At 38.5% G+C, this 22606-nt stretch overlaps 1 protein-coding gene across 5 annotated transcripts in view; it reads right to left on the bottom strand.

Moving 5' to 3' along the window:
• PIK3C2G (phosphatidylinositol-4-phosphate 3-kinase catalytic subunit type 2 gamma) overlaps positions 1-22606 on the bottom strand; it is a 440932-nt gene that overhangs the window by 169874 nt on the left and 248452 nt on the right. For all 5 annotated transcript variants that reach the window (XM_070453682.1, XM_070453686.1, XM_070453683.1 and 2 more), the window contains 2 exons: positions 5181-5361; positions 2275-2382 (listed from right to left, as the gene is read on the bottom strand). In XM_070453682.1, coding sequence (XP_070309783.1) covers positions 2275-2382; positions 5181-5361 — 289 coding nt within the window. The remainder of the gene's footprint in view (positions 1-2274; positions 2383-5180; positions 5362-22606) is intronic.

Raw genomic sequence — 22606 nt, 5'->3', positions numbered from 1 at the left:
CCTGTGTGAAGTGCCTGGGGCTGTAAAAAGATCCTACTCTGAATGAAGGCCTCCCACACTCATGATATTCTGAAGACTTCTCCCCAATAAGGGCTGTCTGATGTGCCTCTGAGGGGATGAGGAGTGAAGGCTTTTCATGTTCGTCACCTTGATGAGGTGTCTCCTTGTCTAGTATTTTTTGAGACGGGAGGAGTGGTGACAAATCTCCTCACACTCTCATTCATAGAACCTGTCCCCTCAGTGGGTGCTCAGATGAACCACTGGCTGAGGGGTTTCTCTAAAGCTCTTAACATACTCATTACATTCCCAGAGGTTCTTACAAGTACGGATTCCCTGATGGTCAACCAGATGTGGGTCCTGACGAGAATTTTGCTGCATTTATGGCACCTTCGGAGGTGATATGTGTCCCTTCAGACCTCCTTGTCGTTCAGTAGGACTGAGGACAGACTAAAATGTCCTGCAGGTGAGAGCTTTGCCTGCCACAATGCCTGTTCATTGCTGTACCAGAGTGTGTGGGCAAAGAGATGGCTCCCCTTGGGGCACTTGCCAGCCTCAGGAAAAGTGCTGATGGCTGCGGGCTGCTGTAGGCGAGGAGCGTGGTCCCAGCCACAGCACTTTGGGTGCTGACTGCTGGGTAGTGGGGACCTTGGCCTGGCCAGCTCACCTGCACACTCCCACAGGCACCCAGTAGAGCCAGGGCTCCATATCCCCAAGGCCTGTACGAGGCATAAATGATATGTAATTTTAATTGAAAACAAATCTTTCTACTCCTTAAACAATAACAACAAATCAAGAAGGCAGAAATAAAAAATAACATCTGACCTCCACAATCCCATTGTTCTTTCTATGTATTGCTCATGTGGCTGCTCAAATGACCTAGTTTTTTATGTAAAAAACTTCCTTTCCATTTCAAAAACTGTTGACTGGACCCAACTGCTTTTTGACTGTAGTGCTAGAAAAATATATCAATACTTATAATAAAAAAAAAGATACAGCTGTCTTTGCAATATTGAGTTTCCATGTATCTTTAGTCTCAATCAGTGTATACTGCTTATAATAAAAATGTTACACATTTTTAAAAAAATCAGTGATGATTTGGATTTTAGCTTTGATAGACAGCTCAGCTTATGGAATTGATGCCTTGTTTTGTTTTTGTTCAAAATACATCAATGAAGTATATTAGGAAAGTTTGTAGGGTGTCTTTGTAGCAGAAAAGTTTTCAAGGTGACAGCATTAAGTTTGTAACAAAATGTTTTCTATTCATGCATTGTGCGGGTGTGTGCGTGCTCAGCTGCATCCAATTCTTTGCAACCCCATGGACTGTAGTTCTCCAGGTTCCTCCGTCCATGGAATTTCCCAGGCAAGAATACTGGAGTGGGTTGCCATTTCCTTCTCCAGGGGATCTTCCCAACTCAGGGATCAAACCTGAGTCTCTTGTGTCTCCTGCTTGGCAGGCAGATTCTTCACCACTGTGCTACCATTAGTATGAATAGAAGAGGAAGCTCTCTTCTATTCATACTAATGGTCTAATTTTTCCCTTAATTATTATATTTGTTTCCTTGACTGTGTTAAGACTTCAGTTATGTAACATTTACTGTGTATGTATGAAAGTTTAATCTCTTCACTTCTAAATGTCACTTATCAATCCTTTTTAATAGAGTCTTCTAGTCTTGGACTTTGGAGAAAGAAAATAATAAAGCCCATGGAGAAAGAATGATTCTAAGTCAGACAAGGGTGACTGATAGAGACTTGGCAGAGAAGGGGTTTGTGAGTTCAGTGATGCTGAGAAGGGCTTTCCGGGCATGAGTAAAATCACAAAATATATCACATAGCATCATGACTCATGAACATCAATGAATTTTAAATTAAATCAAAACTGAGATGTTATAGCTAATGATATACTCGTGTCCTAGGCAAGGGTGCACACGTAATCTAAATAAGCATGGAATTAAACCAGCCTGCACGGGGTCACCAAACCAACCAGTTTTGATTAAGTCAAGAAATCAATTTAAGTAAGGAGTATCTTTATTTTTTTCACTGAACTGAGAGTCTGCTTCTATTAATAAACCAACGAAATAGCTGATGTGGTTAATGTGATCCCAACTGGTCACAGTGCATCAAACAGAGTATGCAGTTTGGATGAGATTCAATTAATTTTTCTTAAATAATTATAATAACAATTCACAATTTGTTTTTGCCATTTCAAAACCATCCAGTGAACTAAACAATACAAAATAAAAATATTCAACTTATCTACTGAATATATCAACTTACATCACCATCAATCCCCTGTATGCATAGGGCAGGGTTCAGAGGGAGGTGACAGGTCTTTGTGCACCAAAAGAATTCTTCTAGTCTGCCAAGCTCCTTCTTCAGGACCTCCTGTGAAAAATCATCAGAAAAAACATTTTTGAAACTGTAAAGAACTTGACTTGCCTTTCAAGTTATACATTTCTTCTATTGATTATAAAAACTCATTAATTTAGGGTTACACACTTGGATGCTTTGGATCAGTGGGTGATGTAGCTGCATATGAGGAGGCAACAGACTAAAGACAAGAGGGAGTCCTAGGAAAAATGAGGGAGTAAAGATTGAATGCCCTTTCTGAAGCACTTTAAATTAAAAACAAAAGCAAAACAAAGTACTGTTCTATTCAAACAAAACATGATGCATTGGGCTTGACCTGTGACCCAGCAACTTGCAACCCCTGCTTTAAGGAATTATTAACATGATCCATTTATCATAATTCCCTGAAATCTTAGTTTGTAACTCTTAAGATTTACACTTGATACTAATAGTACATTTTAGAAAAAAATTTCCCTAGAGTAGAAGCAATAATGTCAAAAAAGATAATTACGAACAATTGATAAATGTCAGAAACGGTAACATATATGAACAAATAGTTTACTAAATGCCAGTGAGTGTATTTCTGATAGTTGACTCACTCCCTTCCACAGTCCTCTGCACACGTGGAAGGTCAGAGACCAAACAACCCCTTTAGAATTGTGTATCCCCTGAGAGGTAGAGAACAAACGTACAGATGTCAAGGGGGAGCTGAGGGGATGGGATGCATTGGGAGATTGGCATTGACATACATACATTATTATTTATTCTGTATAAAACAGAAAACCAGTAAGAACCGACTCTACAGCACAGGGAACTCGGGGCTCCACGGTGACCTATAGGGGAAGGAACGCCAGAAAAGAGGGGACACATGAACATGTAATTGATTCACTTTGCTGTAAAGAAAAAACTAACAAAACATCGTAAGGCAACTATACTCCAGTAAAAATTAAAAAAATATATATATAACTGTGTATTCCCTGTCAAAAAGAGGGAAAAACAATGATAATTAAAAAACAAAAACCAAAAAACTTTTGACCTATTTTGAAAACTCTTTTAAGTCCATTTCTACAAACGAGGTTATCAGATTAATGATGCTTGACTAACTCTCAAGAGTTTCTCAGCTCTGACTCCTGGCTCATGGTCAAATAACAGAATCGACTGCTCCCAGAATCCAGAAAAACAAGGAGGAGAAATGGGGCAAAGTTCCACAATGGGATTCTTTTTGTCTGCCCTCTTTGTCTTTTCTATACCTGGATTTGCCTGAAGAGCATCAGAGGGGAACCTCTGCTCTCTTTAACTAAAATCTCTTCACTGGGTATAGTTAGGTTTAATTGGGTTTAAAAAAAAAATAGAGAAAAACAGCTTACAGTAACTTGTGAGAAATTATAAATTTTTCTCCCACATCCTTCTTTTTTCTTTTCTCGTTTTCATGTGAAAGAGGTGTTCTCATAAGAGCAGCCAGTCAAGGTGAGAGAAATGCATTTATATGAGAGGATGATGTCAATATCACTTTGGAACTTGATGCAATTGGTCAAAAAGGCACTGTACTGACTGTAGTATGCATCTTCAATACATGAGGGACTTTAAAGTATAAGAAATAAAGACCAAACCTATACACAAAGTTTGTAAATTTTAAACCAAATTTATTTTACTTATGCTCAACTTTTTGTTTACCATTAGACAATAACTAATGAGTTTGCAATAACATGGAGAAGTCATAGAAATATTTTTTTTCATTGCTTATCATGTTATGTGCCTTAAGGCTCTTCTCTGCATCCAGAAATTATATGCCTCCCATTAAAAATAAATTCCATGCTTCTGCTTTTTATTTTCCATTTTTTTCCTACATAGGTAAATTAGCATAGCTTCTGGCATTATTACCAAATGAAGTGATTTCCAGTAAGAAAAATCTTGTGCTGGGAAAGAGTTCTGGGACACTTTGCCTCCTACTATTGTTATATCATTTTGTTGAAAACTCTTGTTGATTTTAAACAGTGGATGGAGAGAGACCATGAGCTCCCTTGAGGACAAGATTCATGGTTTAGTCATCTTTCTATCCTTAACTCCGAGACCATAGTAAGTACTTGTTATTGAATTATATTCTTAATCCAATGAATGGAAGTTCATTATCTCTCTACATCTAGATTGTGAACTTAAGAGAATCTACTTAATGGTCTGTAACAGTGAAGGGAACTAGTAATGCAGACAATTAAAAAGAGCAAGTGTTCTTCCATTAGATCAAGAAAAAGAATAGCCAGGTCCTTTATTATAATCAGTGATGAAAGAGGTACAATATTTTGACTACCATCCATGGATGTTAGTACGAAAGTCTTACTATCCACACCACTATTGATTTGTTTCATGTATTTCACTTTATTTGTTGTGGCAAGAAAAAAAAATGCCTTTAAAAAAGTAGCTTTGATTAGTGCAGAGTTAGAAAAATTTAGACCAAAATTTTGTCCCTTGGACAAGGGTGTTTAAAAAGTCCCATTTGTGTACTTCTTCTGTAAGTCTGAATTGTGCTTCCATTCTGAGGAAATTACTTCATCTGGTCGTTTTAGTCAAATTGCCCTGAAATTGGTCTCTTGTCAGGTACTGTTTGTGCAACATGGCTATTTAAATTAAAAAACCATGTCCTGGTGATAGAAATTATCATTAACATTAGGATAGTAAATTGACCAAAAAAAACTTAATCAAAAGAATTGATTGAAGTGTCTTATGACTAAGTGGCAGTCAAGGAATGTACTTTCAGTGTTATGACATTCAAACTTAATTGAATCATAATGAAAAAGAAAACAAAAGTTCATTACAGGAAGATTGATGTCCCAACAAACCTGTCTTTGAGGGTCACTAGCAGTCTTGACTTTTTCCCCAATGTCTCCCAGAATCTTGATAAGTTTCTGCTCCTTGGAAAACTCACCCCTCAGGGCTTTTCCTGCACAGAATTGGAGTGCAGCCAATAGCTTCTGATACCAACTTTTAAAATAAGTTTCATTCTGTGCATCCTTTAGCAGCCTGAAGGAAAGGGAGAAAAAGAATTCTTGTATCTAAAGTTGATTTTTTTAAACACCTCCAGCAGGAACAATAAGTGCATTTCAGACTAATCTGTGTGATGGCTTTGGGCAGTTTAACAGCCTAGAATGGGGGAAATGTTGTTTATTTGTTGCCAGTCATCAAGTTTCATCTGATAGTTAATGAGATTCCGAGAGTGAAAAATCAATGAGACCCACTATTCCTCATTTCAGTTCATGATGCACTTTTTCTTCTTTTAGGCTTCTTAAGTTCTAGGACAAATAACTTATCCTAAGAGCCTATTTTTGGCTTATTAAAATACAGACAAAGTTTTTTAAATTGTATTTAATAGTCACTATACTTAATGGCGACTCAACCATCAACCCCATGTTTTTCTGTTTTTCTTCAATAGATAATGTCCGCACGCTGTCATATATCTATGTATTGCTCTTTATTACATCACTTCCCCTTGATTACCTGGAGAAAAATACCATAAAGGCAAGACCATGGTGCTTTTTTTGTTGTTTTGCTTTGCTTTCAAGTATTTTTGGATTCAAATCTTAGCCCTACAACTTTCAAGTAACTTAGGCTACTTACTTAAACCAGTTGAGGTTAAAGAAAAAAAGTAATATCTCTGAACCTATAGAATTATACAGAATATAGAAAAAGTTAATGTGATTCTAATTCAAAAGGGCTTAGCTCAAAGTATGTACTAGTCAGTAAAAAAACATTAGTTCAGCTGTATCTTGCAGTCTCCCCAAGCCAACTTCTCTCACTGGCAGTCTGCTGGTGTCATGAACATGGGAAGCACGGAACAAAAGAAGGGAAGGACACTTCGCGAGATAATGGAACAGTGACAATTACTGGATTACTCTTTCTGCCATGTGACAATTTCTATTTCCTTGAAACCAATCCCAATATGCTTCAGCTTTACTTTTTATTATGCCCTAAAACACTGAAGTAAAAAAGACTGATTCCTTTAAATGTTAACCTCTCTTTGACTGATTCTTTAATTCTTGTCTCTAGTCTTCTGAAAAAAAATTATCATTCAAGGAACTAGAAGAAAGTTATGAGAATGGAATGCTGAAAAAAAGGATTAAATGCCTAGAAGCCAAAATATTAATATATATAGATGAGTTTCATTTTGCATTCCTAATTTTGCATCTCTGCCCACTATGTATTGTGCTACAGAGATTCTAAGAAACACATTATTTTCATTTGTTGTATGTTCTCTGTTCTTACACATTTAAGTTAAAAAATTAATTGAATGAATCTGCTTTTTTTAAAGGAAAGGGCTTGCTCTCTTGTCATTTTTACGAAGCTAACTTATCTTCTCACACCTCTTTTACTTTTGCAAAGGAAACATAAACTGAGTGGAATAAGAGTTCTTATTTCTGAAAAGCATTAAAAAAACCTCAAGGGGCTAATGATGTATTGATGAAAATATAATCTATTGATACTTATATTTTCAATGTAAGGAGAATAACAGACAATAAAACTACTCCTTCAATGAGATTTTTGAGATGTCAGACATAATAAATGAATCATGTCATTATTTGAAGGCTCTAGGAAAGTGAGAGTTGTATGGATGTGAATTGGAAAGCCTCAAATGAAAGCATCCACATTTAAAACTTCAAGATATTTTCTGCAGAGTGTATACCTCAGAGGGGCTACCCAGTGGCTCAGTGGTAAAGAATCTACCTTCAATTCAGGAGACATAGGAGACACAGGTTCTATCCCTGTACGGGGAAGATTCCCTGCAGGAGGTCATGGCACCCCAGCATTCTTGCATGAACAGAGGAGCCTGTATGTGGGCCATAGTCCATGAGGTTGCAAAGAGTTGGAAATGACTGAAGCGACTGAGCATGTACCCATGTATACCTCACAGATTTTCACAGTAATTTGAGGACTTCAGTAATATACAATTGTATAGGCTACTTAGTTTTCAATAAGGTAAGGAAGTGATGGGTAGAATATTTCTATATCCCATATCAATGCTGGCCAACACTTTCATACATTTTAAATACTAGTTACTTGTTTTGAAAGATATTATTATTTAAAACTTTTAGAACATAAATATTACTCTATTACCACCTGACTATTACATACATGATGAAAGGTTATTCTGCACAGATGAAGTCAACGTTTTACTAAAATAATTAGAGAAGACATATTTTAGGAATGGGAGTGTGGTCATAGGAATTGTCAAAATTGTATTGCTGGTATCCAAAATACTCTTAGCCAACTCGATGGACATGAGTTTGAGTAAGCTCTGGGAGTTGGTGATGGACAGGGAGGCCTGGCATGCTGCAGTCCCCGGGGTTGCAAAGAGTTGGATATGACTGAGCGACTGAACTGAACTGAATTCTTATTCTATTAGAAGTCTATTTGCTTCTCTCATAGCGCTGGTTTAAAGAGGGGAAAAAAAAAAATCAGTCTAACTCATTGTTCAAAATAAAACATCAGGGACTTCCCTGGCAGCCCAGTGGTTAAGACTCTGCCTTCTAATGCAGGGTGCGTGAGTGGGCTCATGGTCAATTACTAGTTGGGGAGCTAAGGTCCCACTTGCCTCATGGAGAAAACCTAAAAAACATAAAGCAGAAGCAATATTGTAACAAATTCAATAAAGACTTAAAAAATGGTTCACAATCAAAAAAAATCCTTAAAAAAAAAAATAAATAAAACAGAGCAGGGGAGATTTGTAGAGAGATTATGTGACTGTGCTTTAATTTTTTTTCATTTATTTTTATTAGTTGGAGGCTAATTACTTTACAATATTGTAGTGGTTTTTGCCATATACTGACATGAATCAGCCATGGATTTACATGTGTTCCCCATCCTGAACCCCCCTCCCACCTCCTTCCCCATCCCATCCCTCTGGGTCATCCCAGTGCACCAGCTCTGAACACTTGTCTCATGCATCCAACCTGGACTGGAGATCTGTTTCACACTTGATAATATACATGTTTCGATGCTGTTCTCTCAGATCATCTCACTCTTGCCTTCTCCCATAGAGTCCAAAAGTCTGTTTTATACATCTGTGTCTCTTTTTCTGTCTTGCATATAGGGTTATCATTACCATCTTTCTAAGTGAAGAAAACGCAGTGTATTTCATTGTGATTATTTTTCTTATAGAACATGTCTCATTCAAACTTTAAGTTCTCCCATGATGACATGGTCTCCTGGTTCAAGTTCTACGGGTTTTTACTCAACTTGTAAGTTGTTTTACACAGTGCAGAATTGAAATGATAGTGTGTTATATAATGATCCTGAGAGGTCAATTAGTCTATCCTTGTGTTGTCAGGGACAATCATTTTAACTGAGGAGAGAAATTAACATGTACTTTAATTTTAATCTATTCAGAGAAAGCTGGACTATTCAATTTTGAGTGGAGGGTTACATAATTCTGTGTCAATGACCTTCACCAGCAGGAAGTAGCAAACCCATCATGTGGTATTTTTTACCTGCTGCTTCTTTTTGTAAGACTGGAAAACAACTGGTCACTTTCCCCTGAGAATTACAGAAACTCTTTTCACAAGACACTGTCACTGGGAAAAGCAGAATTGCTTATGCCAAATTACAAAAAATAATTTTTTAAAGTTCAGGTCAAGGGATTGAGAAATAGGAAATAAGTCTTGGTGCTGAAAGACTAGGCTGTTAAGATGCAGGCAACGTGACCACAAACAAACTATGAGGTAAACCTCAAAATGTCAGAGACCTGTTTATCCCAGTGCAGGCGAGATACAGGAGTAGTTCAACTTGATATTATTTTTCACGTGTGTCTAATGGACTGTAAGTAATGACAACATTAAAATGAGAATATATGCATAAAATCCAGCCGATTAAAGGTTTTGGTAGTGTTGAGAATGAGAGGTAAAAATAAGGAGAGAAGCAAGCATAACACAGGTGACAGAGCATACTTGCTCTGGGATGTCATAAAGGCATTTGCCTAAGTTAAGGGGATAGTGGTGAACTCAGATACACAAACCCCAGCAGCATGAAATGGAGATTTTCCTTGGAAATTAGAGCTTTCCTCCATTTCTTCATGCACATCATGCTTCTGATCACATGGTGAGTGACTTGCTGGAGGTCCAGGAAAAGGATAGCTAGTTCTCATTTCATCAGTCTACCAGCAGGACAGAACAGGCTAATCACACCAGCCCAGCTCTCCTTGCCTCATGACTCCCTTCGGTGTAGGTCTTAATTTTAGTTCTCAATAACATGATATCTTAATCAGATGGTAAAGAATCTGCCTGCAATGCAGGAGACTCAGGTTTGATCCCTGGGTCAGGAAGATCTCCTGGAAAAGGGAATGGCAACACACTCCAGTATTCTTGCCTGGAGAATTCCATGTACAGAGGAGCCTGGTAGGCTACAGTCCATGGGGCCACAAGGAGTCAGACATAAATGAATGTATGAAATACACACCCATGTGTGTATTTCCTGTGAGGGAAGAGAAGAAACAACAGTCAAAAGAAAACTGAGCTACACAATGAAGATGAGTGATTTCAGGTCACTCCAGGACCTCCCCTTCCCATTGCGTCTATTGGTTTAACTTTAGGTGAGGGTAAGGGATGTGCTCCTAGACCAGGTCTTAGTGAGCATGGTTGGATTTTAGAAAGTGACTTCTTCGAGTGTATTTATAACCCTGGGACATATAAGGGCTGAAATCCAATATTTGATATGGAATTATTAACTATAAGTTTTCAACAGTTTATTAAAAAGTAAAAAATAATGTACTTCTTTAGTCTTTATAACTTTATTTTACTTCTCATTGGTTGACAGATTTATTTAATATTTCCCTAAATTGAGGTACTTGATACATTTTATTGTCTTGCAAACATAGCTGTTGCCCATGACTAGCTCATTTCTAGAATATTGATTCTCTCTTTCAGAAATATAGCACCAAACTTCTTTTGAATTTTGCACATAGGGAGCATTACATGGTCGAAGTCTGCTGAAATGTAATTTCTAATCAATAGTTATTTTGCAACATACATTTGTCTATAAGCCACTTTGAAATAAGAATATAAAATTATTAAAAGGGAATAAATTCAGAAGATAATGAAATCCATACTCTGGAGACTGTATACATTTTTAGAACGCTTAAATATATGAGAAGAGCCCCTAAGGTATGAACTGACTTCATTTTACCCCCATTTTGCAATTTATGTACCGAATATTTATTACCACCTCCAAAGCAGTGTGTTCAGAATGCCATATGTTCATACTTATAATCTTTCCACTGTGTTCATACTGTGTGGTAGATTTGATTATTTTTCTCAACACCATGCTTTCTTCTCTGAAGCTTACACAACTACACTCTTTGCTCTGTGACTTCCAGTGTCTTTCCAGAGACAACATCTACTTTTCCACCCCATGTCAGGATTGGCCTTGTGACGTGCTTAAGCCAGGAGGCTATGACTGGATAAAATGTTATGCCCAAATCTGTGTGGATGCTTTAAATGTACTATCATGGATTGGTTTGCTGTCTTGTACTTCTGCTTTCTGCCATGAGAATAGCATGTACCCGCTGGGGTTGGAGGTGAGGGATGGGGTTGTTCCTTCAGTGCTGGAATGAGAAGACAATGCTGAGTGGAGCTGAACACTGCTGTGTGGAGTCCAGGGCAGCCTAGCAGAGCTATAGCAAGTCTGCAGCCTGTGTGGTACATAAGTGAGAAATAAATCTGTTGCTATAAGCCACTGAAACTGTGGGGCTATTTGTTGATATGGTGAAAACTAATGAATATGCCAAGTTTTATACTCTTTCTCTTTCCCTTTTCTTTGCTTTTGTTTTCATTTGTTTGTTTGTATTGCCTTTAGAATATGGAGCATATATATATTTTTTAATCTCTCCAATGTTAGCCCTGAGGATACTCTGGGGGCAAATCTAATTAAAGAAAATAAACAAAGGAGGCAAGTCTGGTGAAATAGATGGGTGAACAATTTGAGTACACTAATTTAGATTAAAAAATTAGAAAAGTTAGAAAAATGACTTTCTTTTATGGATCATTCAGTCAGTTCAGTTGCTCAATTGTGTCTGATTCTTTGTGACTCATGGTCTGACTGCAGCATGCCAGGCTTCCCTGTCCATCACCAACTCCCAGAGCTTGCTCAAACTCATGTCCATCGAGTCAGTGATGCCATCCAACCATCTCATCTCTGTCTTCCCTTTCTCCTCCTGCCTTCAATCTTTCCTAGCATCAGGGTCTTTTCTAATGAGTCAGTTCTTTGATCAGGTGGCTAAAGTATTGGAGCTTCAGCTTCGGCATCATCTTCAATGAATATTCAGGACTGATTTCCTTTAGAATTGACTGTTTGATTTTATGGATCATAAAAAGCCCAAAAGAGTATTTGATATGGTTCATTTGGACATGCATATTCTGTTATATTGCTAGAATTTTATTGTTATTTTATTACTACTAACATACTTTTTGACTCATTTAGAGTATGAGCAGGCCTAGGTACCATCTGCTGTTTTGTCCAGCCCAGGTGTCTGAACATCTAATAGGAGATTCTCTCTGAGTAAAAATGCACTAATGAGTGGAACAGGACAATGACAAAATCTTTTGACCGACATAACACAGGACTAGACAAACCTAACACACTACCAGATGAAGGGTCTGATGGTTGAGGGCAGTGAGGGAGGCAGTACACCTAGCTGCTTGAGAAACTGAACTCTGCTAATGGTGACAGCTGGAAGAATGCAACAGCTGAATAGGGAGGGTTTTGGAGGAGAAAGCATTTATCTATATTAGCATGCTTAATGGAACTTCCTTTAATGGAAGACTGAAGATTAAAGGAAAGAAACAGCAGTTATCCTATGCTTTAACAATAGCCAAAGAAGTGACTGGAAGTCAGAGAACTCCACAGGGTTTATTGGGAGATGGCCAAAATGGCTATGACTCACCAAGTGCCATCTCCCCTACTGGGCTTTATATTTTCAAGTGGGGTTAAAGGAAAGGGGCTGTTTGAGAGTCATGAGTCATCAGCTTAGTGAGGGATAGAGTGGATCTGCTATTCTCACACATCCCTGCAAAGTCTAGTGAGGAGGGAAGTTCAAGGATAGCCATTTATTCAGATATGTGCAAGGATGGGAGACTATTGCCTCATTTCCAGGTTAAATGTCTGTGCTAAAAGAGGGTATGTTGATTTTCCCTAGGGATGTCAATAGGGAAGAGAGTGCAATGCCAAGATGGAAAAACAGGATAGCAAAGGAGCAGCCTGTACTCCTGCACCCTAACTGGCAAAGCAAGGATGTGTGAGTTTCTCATGATTCAGATAAACACATGGCAGGTAATTAAATGTGATCCCACTCCTTGTGTTGGTTCCTCAGCCATGTCCGGCTCTTTGTGACCCCATGGACTGTAGCCTACCAGGCTCCTCTGTCCATGGAATTCTCCAGGCAAGAATACTGGAATGGGTAGCCATTCCCTTCTCCAGGGGATCTTGCCCATCCAGGGATTGAACCTGAGTCTCCCACATTGCAGGCAGATCTTTACCATTTGAGCCACCAAAGGCTCAGCCAAAGGAAAATCTCATAATGGGAAATCCTGCAAGGCTGGAACTCACTCACATGAGGGAGCCAGCTTTGACACTGAATCCACAGGGGCCTTGATGGAGAATCAGAGACTACACACAGAAACTGTACTTTCTTGCCTCAGTGAGTGTGAGGGTCACTCTTTCTCTTTTTCCCCCACTCCAAATCAAGAAAAGCGAGAACTAGAAGACAGAGGGAAGAGGAGTGAAACAGCAGGTAATATTCTCCACCCACCACAAGTCCCCTAAGCTAAAACTTGGGGGTGCTAGAGACTGAGGGGGAGGTGTATGCCAAATTGGAGAAGAAAATTAAGTTTTAAATTGGACAAAACTGGTGAAGAGGTTTTTTTCTTTGCTATCTAAAAGTGACCTAGGAATCTGTGGAATCTATCCTGGCTTTATTTAGGAAATGTGAAAGGGAAGAGTAGATTTTCAAAATAATAAAATGTTTTATTGGAGACCTGCCAATATCAGGCTCAGCCAGTTTAAAGAAAACCAGGCAAGACAGTTAAACACCTATGAGTCAGTGCAAAAACAAATATAGCTTCAGGAAGTGCACTGACTACACAGCAGGAGAGAAAAAGTCTCAAAATGCAGAGCAAAAACTGGGGAGTCTTGTCTCCTAATTTTCAGAGAGTTGGTTGAGATTTCTCTCTTTGCCTTTCTTCATCCCCTTGCAGCCACCGACTGCTCTTTTAGAGCACTGCTGATTTTGGCTTCCCTTGTGGATGACTGTTGTGATACAATACACAGAATTGTATTCAAGAAATCAAAGTTGTTTCATCAAGAAATAGGATATTAATACTTCATATATGTGTACATAGAGGTACATATTTATTACTATAATTGATATTTTATCATCATACCAAAATCTTTTAGCAGTGATGACCAGTTGCATAGTTAATTATAAGCTTAAATGGTATTTTTCTGAACAAAAATTAGCCATAAAGGGTACCCAGTTTATGTACACATTTGTAATCAGGATGATGCTTACACAGCAATGTTGCTCTCTTAAGATCATCTGGAAGCTATGAAGGAAAGAAAAAAAAAAAACTATGCTGAGCAGGTAAGTTCCCCTGAGTAGATTCTTGAATCTATAATTAGAAATCAGAGCCCTTTTCGCTCGTCTTGCTAAGGGGCATGGTCAACTTGGGAGATGTCATTGCTGATGTTTAGTAGCTAAATTGACTCTTTGTGACCCCAAGGCTTACAGCCCGCCAGGTTCCTGTCTCCATGGGACTTTGGAAGGGTGTTGCTATTTCCTTCTCCAGGGCATTTTCCCAACCGAGGGATGGAGCCCATGTCTCCTGCTTGGCAGGTGGATTCTTTACCACTGAGCCACCTGGAAAGCCCAACTTGGGAGATTAAGGTAAATAAATAAAACTCTTTCCAATCCACTCACAGGTATTCCTTTGTTCACATGTTTAACATACTGAATGATGTGATGTCAGAGAGCAGAAACTCTGTCATTCTCCTCTCATTCCAACACACTTTCTGCTTTAGTGTTATTTTATTCAAATCACTTTCCTTAATTGAGCACCAAGCTGTGAATGGCTATCAGTGACCTCTCTCGGTCCCCACTGTTATACTTCATATGTGCTTACTAATCCTAAAACAAAACAGGTGGACTTTTGGCCCTGGGCACACTTCAGAATACTAGCTAGCCTTCGATGAGGCCCTCCTGTATTACATTTCCCTTTTTTCTCATTCTGGTTTTCTCCCGTCACTGACCAAGATTCATACTGCTTCTGCTGCTCTTCCTTGGCCAGAAACTACCTAGCCCTGCTCACCCCTGTTGTGTTCTAGGGTCCCAATTACTCCTTGTTTTTCTTACTCTGAACACATATCTCTCACTTCAAATTACACTCATATTTTTAGAAAATAATATCACATTAGTGTAGAGCTGAACTGCACTTTGAGATAATCCCTCCCACCCATCACATTTATTAGGTGAGGAAATGGGAAGATTAAGGGACTTGCCTAAGATCCTTATGACAAGAACACTGCATTCTTAACAGGCTCTTTCCATAGCACCACAGCTTGTGTCTGTTATGGAACAGATGTTTGTGTCTCCCCAAAATTTGTATATTTAAGCTCTAACTCTAAATGGGATGATACTGGAGGTGGGACCTTTGGGAGGTGATTAAGCTTAGATAAGGTCATGAGAGTGGAGTAATATAATTAGATTACTGAATTATAAGAAGAGGAGACTGGAGCTCTGCCATGTGAGGACACTGGGAAGGTGTCCAGTACCCGTCCAAGAGCCAGGAAGAGGACACTTATGGAGGACTGAAATTGGCCAGCACCTCAATCTTGGACTTCCCAGCCTCCAGACTGTGAGAAATAAATTCATGTTGTTTAAGGCACACAGTCTGTGTTATTTTTTAACTGCAGCCTGAACTGATTAACACAGTGTCCTAAAAACCATTAAAACACAACTTGGAAGATAATTTTATGCTTGCATCACCTCTGGCAAGAAACTTAGTGCTTTAGCTCTTCACTTTCCTACTCTGTAAAATGTTGGAGTTTGTGAGGTTCTGTAAGATACCTTCCAACTCTAGGGCTCCATGACTTTAATACTTAATGAACTTACCCAACATCTACACCAGGCATTTCCTAAGCATTTCCGGTAGCTCTGTTAGGTAATTCTCACAAGCACTCCAAATAACGTGATTCCCTCCATTTTACAGAGGATATTACAGTTTACAAAGATCCAATAACTTGCCCAAAGTTATTGGATAATTAGGTGACAATGCCCAAAATCACCCAACCTGTAGACCAGGGATTCAAATGCAAGTGTATCAGACTCCAGAGCCCCTGCTCTTCATCATCACCTTGTACCACCTTGTGATATCCTAACACAGGTGCCAGCTGATGATTTACTCTGAGACCAACAAAGATGGCTCAGCAGGTAAAGAATCCACATGCAATGCAGGAAACACAGTAGGTGCAGGTTCGATCCCCAGGTTGGGAAGATTCCCTGGAGGAGGAAATGGCAACCCACTCCAGTATTCTTGCCTTAAGAAAAATCCCATGGAGAGAAGAGCCTGGTGAGCTATAGTCTATGGGATTGCAGAGAGTCAGACATGACTGAGCACAGGCACTGATCAAAGGATTCTCTTCTTGCCTCTTTCTAATTATGTTTTTCTTTAACATCTTTCTCTTACTTACTGTTTTGTAGCCCTCAGAAGTCTTATGCTCTCTAGGTTGACTTCTTTCTTTCCAAAGTTCCTCATTTAATTTTGTCCTGCTATGTGTAAGCTCCCTGCCAAAAACCACCTAACGATGTTAATAATATTTTCCTTTCTGCTTCTATTAATAACATTTTTTGAACTTTTAAATCAGAGCTTGTTAACCTATTTTCATGTGAAATACTTACAAGCAAGAATACTTTTTTCTCCCCACCTAGTCAGTAGAATGAATAGGATATGTGGATCTACTTTGATAATGCAAGTAATACACTCATCTATGCTCTATCCTTCCTCACTTGAGAAAGTGAGACCAACACCAAAATTTCAAAGGATTTGGACTTTCATGGTTTGTTTATACAAGTGGTGGTGCTGTGTGAGGCTAACTAGGAGAGTGGAGGGAAAAGATGCTGAATTGAAAATAACACTCATTACACTTGGGAACCTAAAAATCCTGATGGATTGTGTGGACACAACCCGTGTGCCTTGAGCTACCCACCTTAACTGGGTCTGTGGTTCCAAATAAATGCCAAGCTGTGGCAGAAAAGAAATGGGGAGTCATTACCGACAGAACATGTGCCAAAATAAAATAAATTTTAGTTGACATATAATTAGTGTTCAAATTCATGCCTGTGGAGTTTTAAACTAGTCCAATAGATGTCTACATTTTCCCTAACTTATATTTTAAAATATGGTTCTGAACTGAGTTCCTAAACTCAGCCTTTTTGTTTTCTTTTTCTATATATATATATTTTTTTCCTGAATACACGTATAGTTACTTTAAAGGCCAAGTAAGCACCTTTTTCATAAAGCTTCCTTCACAAAAATTTTTTAACAGCAAAGCAATTCCTTTGCTATATGAATGTTTCATAAGAACAGCAACCTAATAATAAAAATCCTCTTTACCACTCAGTCTTTTGTTCTTGCATAGCCCTCTGGTGAAAGTTGGATAATCATTACATTGTGCAGTGAGCAAGTCATGCGTTTGAACACAGCCAGAGGGGCTGGTTTACAAGGCTAAAGGCAAAGCTGGCTTTGAAATACCCTGCTTCCCCAGAACCCAAACGCATCAGAACCCTAGTTTCAAGTCACAGCTGGGCGGTTGCCTCACCCTTCATCCTTCAGAGGCACAAATAGCAAGGTTTATTCTGTGAGGGTATTAAAGTTTCCCTGGGAGGCTATCTGTAAGATTTGGAGCTGTGTTTGATGTCCTGAGAAAATTTCTGGGACATTCTTGCTCAGCATCATGAAAGAGCGTGTTCCCTGAAGTCGGCAAGCACTGTTTAATCCTGTTCCTTTTGGAAATTCAATAAAGCCTTAGAGGTGTTCCAGGAGGTGTCCACAAACTACCTGATTAATTTTCTGTTGATTTAGGTGATGTTGTTACTTCGTTGCTGTGGCTCAGGTTGTGCGTGCCAGGCAGGGATAACTGTCCTGTCCACCATACTGTATGATTGTGGGAAGAGTACTAAGCCTATTCCATCTCTCAGGCTCTCTGTATGCACAAGTAACTTAGAGGTTCCAACCTAAGTCTTCCCATTTCTAAAACGATAATAATGAGTGTCCTGTCATCAGATCTACGTGTCTGTTATGGACTGAATTGTGTTCCCTGAATTCTTATGTGGAAACCCTAACTCTCAATGTCACTGTCTTTGGAGACAGGCCTTTAAGGAAGTAACTAAGATTAAATGGGGTCATAAAAGTGTGGACTTAATTCAGCAGGACTAGGGTTTGTATGAGAGGAAGAGACGCCAGGTAAGTGTTCACATAGAAACATGGCCATGTGAGGACCCAATGAGAAGGTGGGCTGTGTGGAAGCCAGAAAGTCTGTTTTTAGCTCTTACCAGTAACTTATGCTTAAGCACCTTGATCTTGGGAGTTCCAGCCTCCTGAGCTGGGAGAAACTTAATTTTTAATGTTCTAGCTACCTAGTCTCTGGTACTCCGATTTGGCAGCCCTAGAAGCCTGTAAGACAGTTTCCAATCTAGAAGTCATTTTTCCAATTTAGACCTACGTGTCCATCTGTCTACAAGATATGATTCTCGAATTTTCTTAAGGCATCTTAACCTTGAGGGTGAAGAAATCAAGAAGTGATAGTTGTTCAGTTGTGTCTGACTCTTTGCAACCCTCTGAACTGCAGTCCACCAGGATCCTCTGTCCATGGGATTCTCCAGGTAAGAATACTGGAGTGGGTTGCCATACCCTCCTCCAGGGGATCTTCCCAACTCAGGGATTGAACGCAGGTCTCCTGCAAAGAAGGCAGATTTTTTACTGTCTTAACCATTACATGACTAATTTCATCATTATTCCTCCCAATGCCTACTTTTTTACCTGAATTACTTATCTCCACAAAGAGAATGGCCAGCCGTCCATCACCTGAACTAAAAATGAGTCAAGATTCCTCTCTCACCCTCATCCCAACATCAACTCTGTTACCATGTTTCATTATGTTTACCATTTAAATAGCTCTCAAATCTAATTCCTTCTCTCTGCCCTGACTGACAGCATTTAATTGAAGTCTTAATTTCTTGAATGTATTACCTTACTCTACTGGTACTTGATTTTCCTACCACCTGCATTTTTAATTTTTTTTCCACCTCAAATTAGTTCTCTTTACTTAGTCTAATAAGTCCTGTTCTAAAAGTCATGAATTAAAAGCCATGTAGCCTCAGGATAAAATATAAAATCCTTAGTATGAACAGACAGGGCACTTGGTGGTTTAGGTCCTCCACATCTTCAAGGCTTGTCTCTGAGTCCCATTCATGTTTTTCCATTCTCAAACACAAACTGCTACTTATAATAAGTTGAATCTTCTCTTTTCACAGGTTAGAATGCTTTTGTATTGCACCAGCCCCTGTGTCTGAAATTATATTTCAATATGTCAACATGTTTGTCCTTTAATGTTTAACTTAATTGGCATCTTTTCTAAAAAAAGTCTTTCTTAATTTTTTTCCAATCTTGGGCATGTGTTCAGTCTTGTCTCTGTAAGGATGAAGTGTTTTCCCATATCCATTATTCTTGTAACACTACCTGTTTTTTTTTTATGGTGTTTTAATTGTTTATTTTTTTTTATCTTTCACCTACTAGACTTTAAGTTCTTTTTTTAATTTAATTTTATTGGAGTAGGAAGTTTCTAATTGTGACAGTAGCCAGTCAATGTGTTAGTGCTGTCACCTCAGTAGTGTCCAACTCTTTGAGACCCCATAAACTGTAGCCTGCCAAGCTCCTCTGTCCACGGGATTCTCCAGGCAAGAATACTGGAGTGGGTTGCCAGTTCCTCCTCCAGGAGACTCTATACAGTATTATACAGTAATATTCACAAAAGTACAACCATGTGTAGAAGATATATGCACATGAAAATGTACACTGAACATGTGAACTAACATGTGACAGGATATGAGAACACATATTCTCATCTTTGAAAGTTTGCAACTTGAAGGTTCAAATGGAGGGGACTTACTGTTCTTAATTAGATGGACTTAGTTGAGGAGGCTCATATTGAAAGTGCATCACTGGGAAAGGTACTTGAGCTAAGAGGCAGGTAATCTGTAGGGAAGATATCTTGCAAAGCACTTTTCTATTAGATAAGCCATGCCATTTTAGAATTGGAATTTCCTACATCTCAGAGGAAAAAAATATAAATGTAGACATCTATTTCTGCTTTGTTTACTACGCCAAAGCCTTTGACTGTGTGGATCACAATAAACTGTGGAAAATTCTGAAAGAGATGGGAATACCAGACCACCTGACCTGCCTCTTGAGAAACCTGCATGCAGGTCAGGAAGTAACAGAACTGGATATGGAACAACGGACTGGTTCCAAATAGGAAAAGGAGTACATCAAGGCTGTATATTGTCACCCTGCTTATTTAACTTATATGCAGAGTACATCATGAGAAATGCTGGGCTGGAAGAAGTACAAGCTGGAATCAAGATTGCTGGGAGAAATATCAATAACCTCATATATGCAGATGACACCACCCTTATGGCAGAAAGTGAAGAGGAACTAAAGAGCCTCTTGATGAAAGTGAAAGAGGAAAGTGAAAAAGTTGGCTTAAAGCTCAACATTCAGAAAACTAAGATTATGGCATCTGGTCCCATCACTTCATGGCAAATAGATGGGGAAACAGTGGAAACAATGGCTGACTTTATTTTTCTGGGCTCCAAAATCACTGTAGATGGTGATTGCAGTCATGAAATTAAAAGACACTTACTCCTTGGAAGGAAAGTTATGCAACCTAGACAGCATATTAAAAAGCAGAGACATTACTGTGTCAACAAAGGTCCGTCTAGTCAAGGCTATGGTTTCTCCAGTGGTCATGTATGGATGTGGAGTTGGGCTATAAAGAAAGCTGAGTGCTGAAGAATTGATGCTTTTGAACTGTGATGTGGAGAAGACTTTTGAGAGTCCCTTGGACTGCAAGGAGATTCAACCAGTCCATCCTAAAGGAGATGAGTTCTGGGTGTTCACTGGAAGGACTGATTTTGGAGCTCAAACTCCAATACTTTGGCCACCTGATGTGAAGAACTGACTCATTTGAAAAGACCCTGATGCTGGGAAAGATTGAGGGCAGGAGGAGAAGGGGACGACAGAGCATGAGATGGTTGGATGGCATCATCAACTCAACGGACATGAGTTTGGGTAAACTCCAGGAGTTGGTGATGGACAGGGAGGCCTGGTGTGCTGTGGTTCATGGGGTCACACAGTGTAGGACACAAAAGTGACTGAACTGAACTGAAGTGAAGAAAACATTACTGTACATTTGTGAGCAAGAATGTGTCTGTGTGGGAGGGTGGATCTATTTAGGTGCACAATCAGAGCATTTATTTCCAAAGAATTTCCAAAAGCTTGTTGTATGGTACTTAAATCTCATGTTAAAAAAAAAAAAATGTTGGTGCAAAAAAGTGTCAGACCCTAAAATTTATTCTTAAGAATGCGTTATAATAATTAAAAAATGTTTATCTACCCAAGTTAATATGGCTTGTAACAACCTAAGGGTGGTTTTTATTCCTACTGTTATTCTTCAGGGGTCTCCAAGTCTTTTCTACTTTGGACCACCAAATCATCTAGTCCTCTATGGGACTGTCCAGTCATAATTTATCCTTGAAGAAAAGCTTCAGGAGCTTGCTTTAATGAGACTCTTTAGTTACCTCAGAAATCAATAGTGGAGTTTGGATGATAGTGTTCAAAGGGCAGATAACAGAAATTGCTTTGACAAAGGTGGTTGAGAACTTTCTTCTTTTTAATGACATACAACATTAAAAAAAAGAATAAGTGGTTTACTATTCACATTTCTTAGGGAATGACATTTACTCTTATTTAGGATTTAAAAATTAATTCATTTGAATTATGAATCAAATATTTGCATACTCTACTTTTGGAGGTGTTCTTCCCTAAAACAGTATTTTATGTTAGCTAAATCCAATAATGCTTAATTTCTTATTTTTCCTTTGTTAATGCTTAACTTTTTTTCTGTTTCCCTCTATTTCAATTAGCAGCAGCAGAACAAAATAACTTATTTATTTTAATGCTTTTTCTGTTCAGAGTGTAATGATTTCTATTTTCACAAATGAGGAAAACATGCTGATAAGAGGGTAAGTTGATAATGAATTTGTGCTCATTTCTTTTCCTAAGAATTTTGGAAAAGTATAAATGGACAAAGAATTCAGCATGAGAAAGTCTGTTATTTTTGCATAAACTCTGCCTCAGGAAACATTCATGGTCTCATCCCTCTCTTGGACTGGTGATACCATTGGTAATCAATTAAGAAGTGGTATTTTCAGTTTAAAAGCTTTGAAATATAGGTAAAACAATAGGCCAAGGAGTCAGACATAACTGATAGTGTAACACAGTCGGGCCATTTAATTGCTGTGTGACCTTTGGTCTCTGATTTAAACTCTCTGAGCTTCCACAGTATCTAATGACTGCTCTGAGGACTAAATGATAAAATTCAGGAAAGTACTTAGTGAAAATCTGCCATTATTATCATCTCAATCATAATGGTAATCATTGTTCTTGCTATCCCTAGAAATATGCAGTTTGAATTCTAGCTTGCATTTTTCTAGACTTCATAAATGTTTTTGGTTACAGTGGGGTTCATTTTACAGCAAATGTTTTTCTAAACATGACCTAATGGAAAACTTAAACTTTCCTCAATCGAAATAGCTGCTGAGTTAAATATATTTCTTATTTGAATGCTATTTAGACAACACTCTCCATTTAATAAAAAGACAGGAAGAATGGTAGAAAGCTTTCTCCACTGTTCAAGGCAATTCTGGTTCTAAGGATATGCAGGTTCAATATCTGCAGTTCGTCTTATGTCACTATCAAAAATACTGGCAAAACAACCGCTAGAATAACGAAGAGAATAAACATAATAACAACAACAATCACTGAAATCGAGGCACCAAGTGTAAGAAAAATACTGTAATTTATTCAGCAGGCACTCTAAAGTTGACCATTGTTACTGATAAGAGTGAATATATGAGTATTTTTCTGAGTTTTTAAACATACACTGACAT

This window comes from Odocoileus virginianus, chromosome 23 (genome assembly GCF_023699985.2).
Source record: "Odocoileus virginianus isolate 20LAN1187 ecotype Illinois chromosome 23, Ovbor_1.2, whole genome shotgun sequence".
NCBI lineage: Eukaryota > Metazoa > Chordata > Mammalia > Artiodactyla > Cervidae > Odocoileus > Odocoileus virginianus.
Note: the sequence above shows the minus strand (reverse complement) of the source record. Positions and strands in the feature narration are given on the sequence as shown.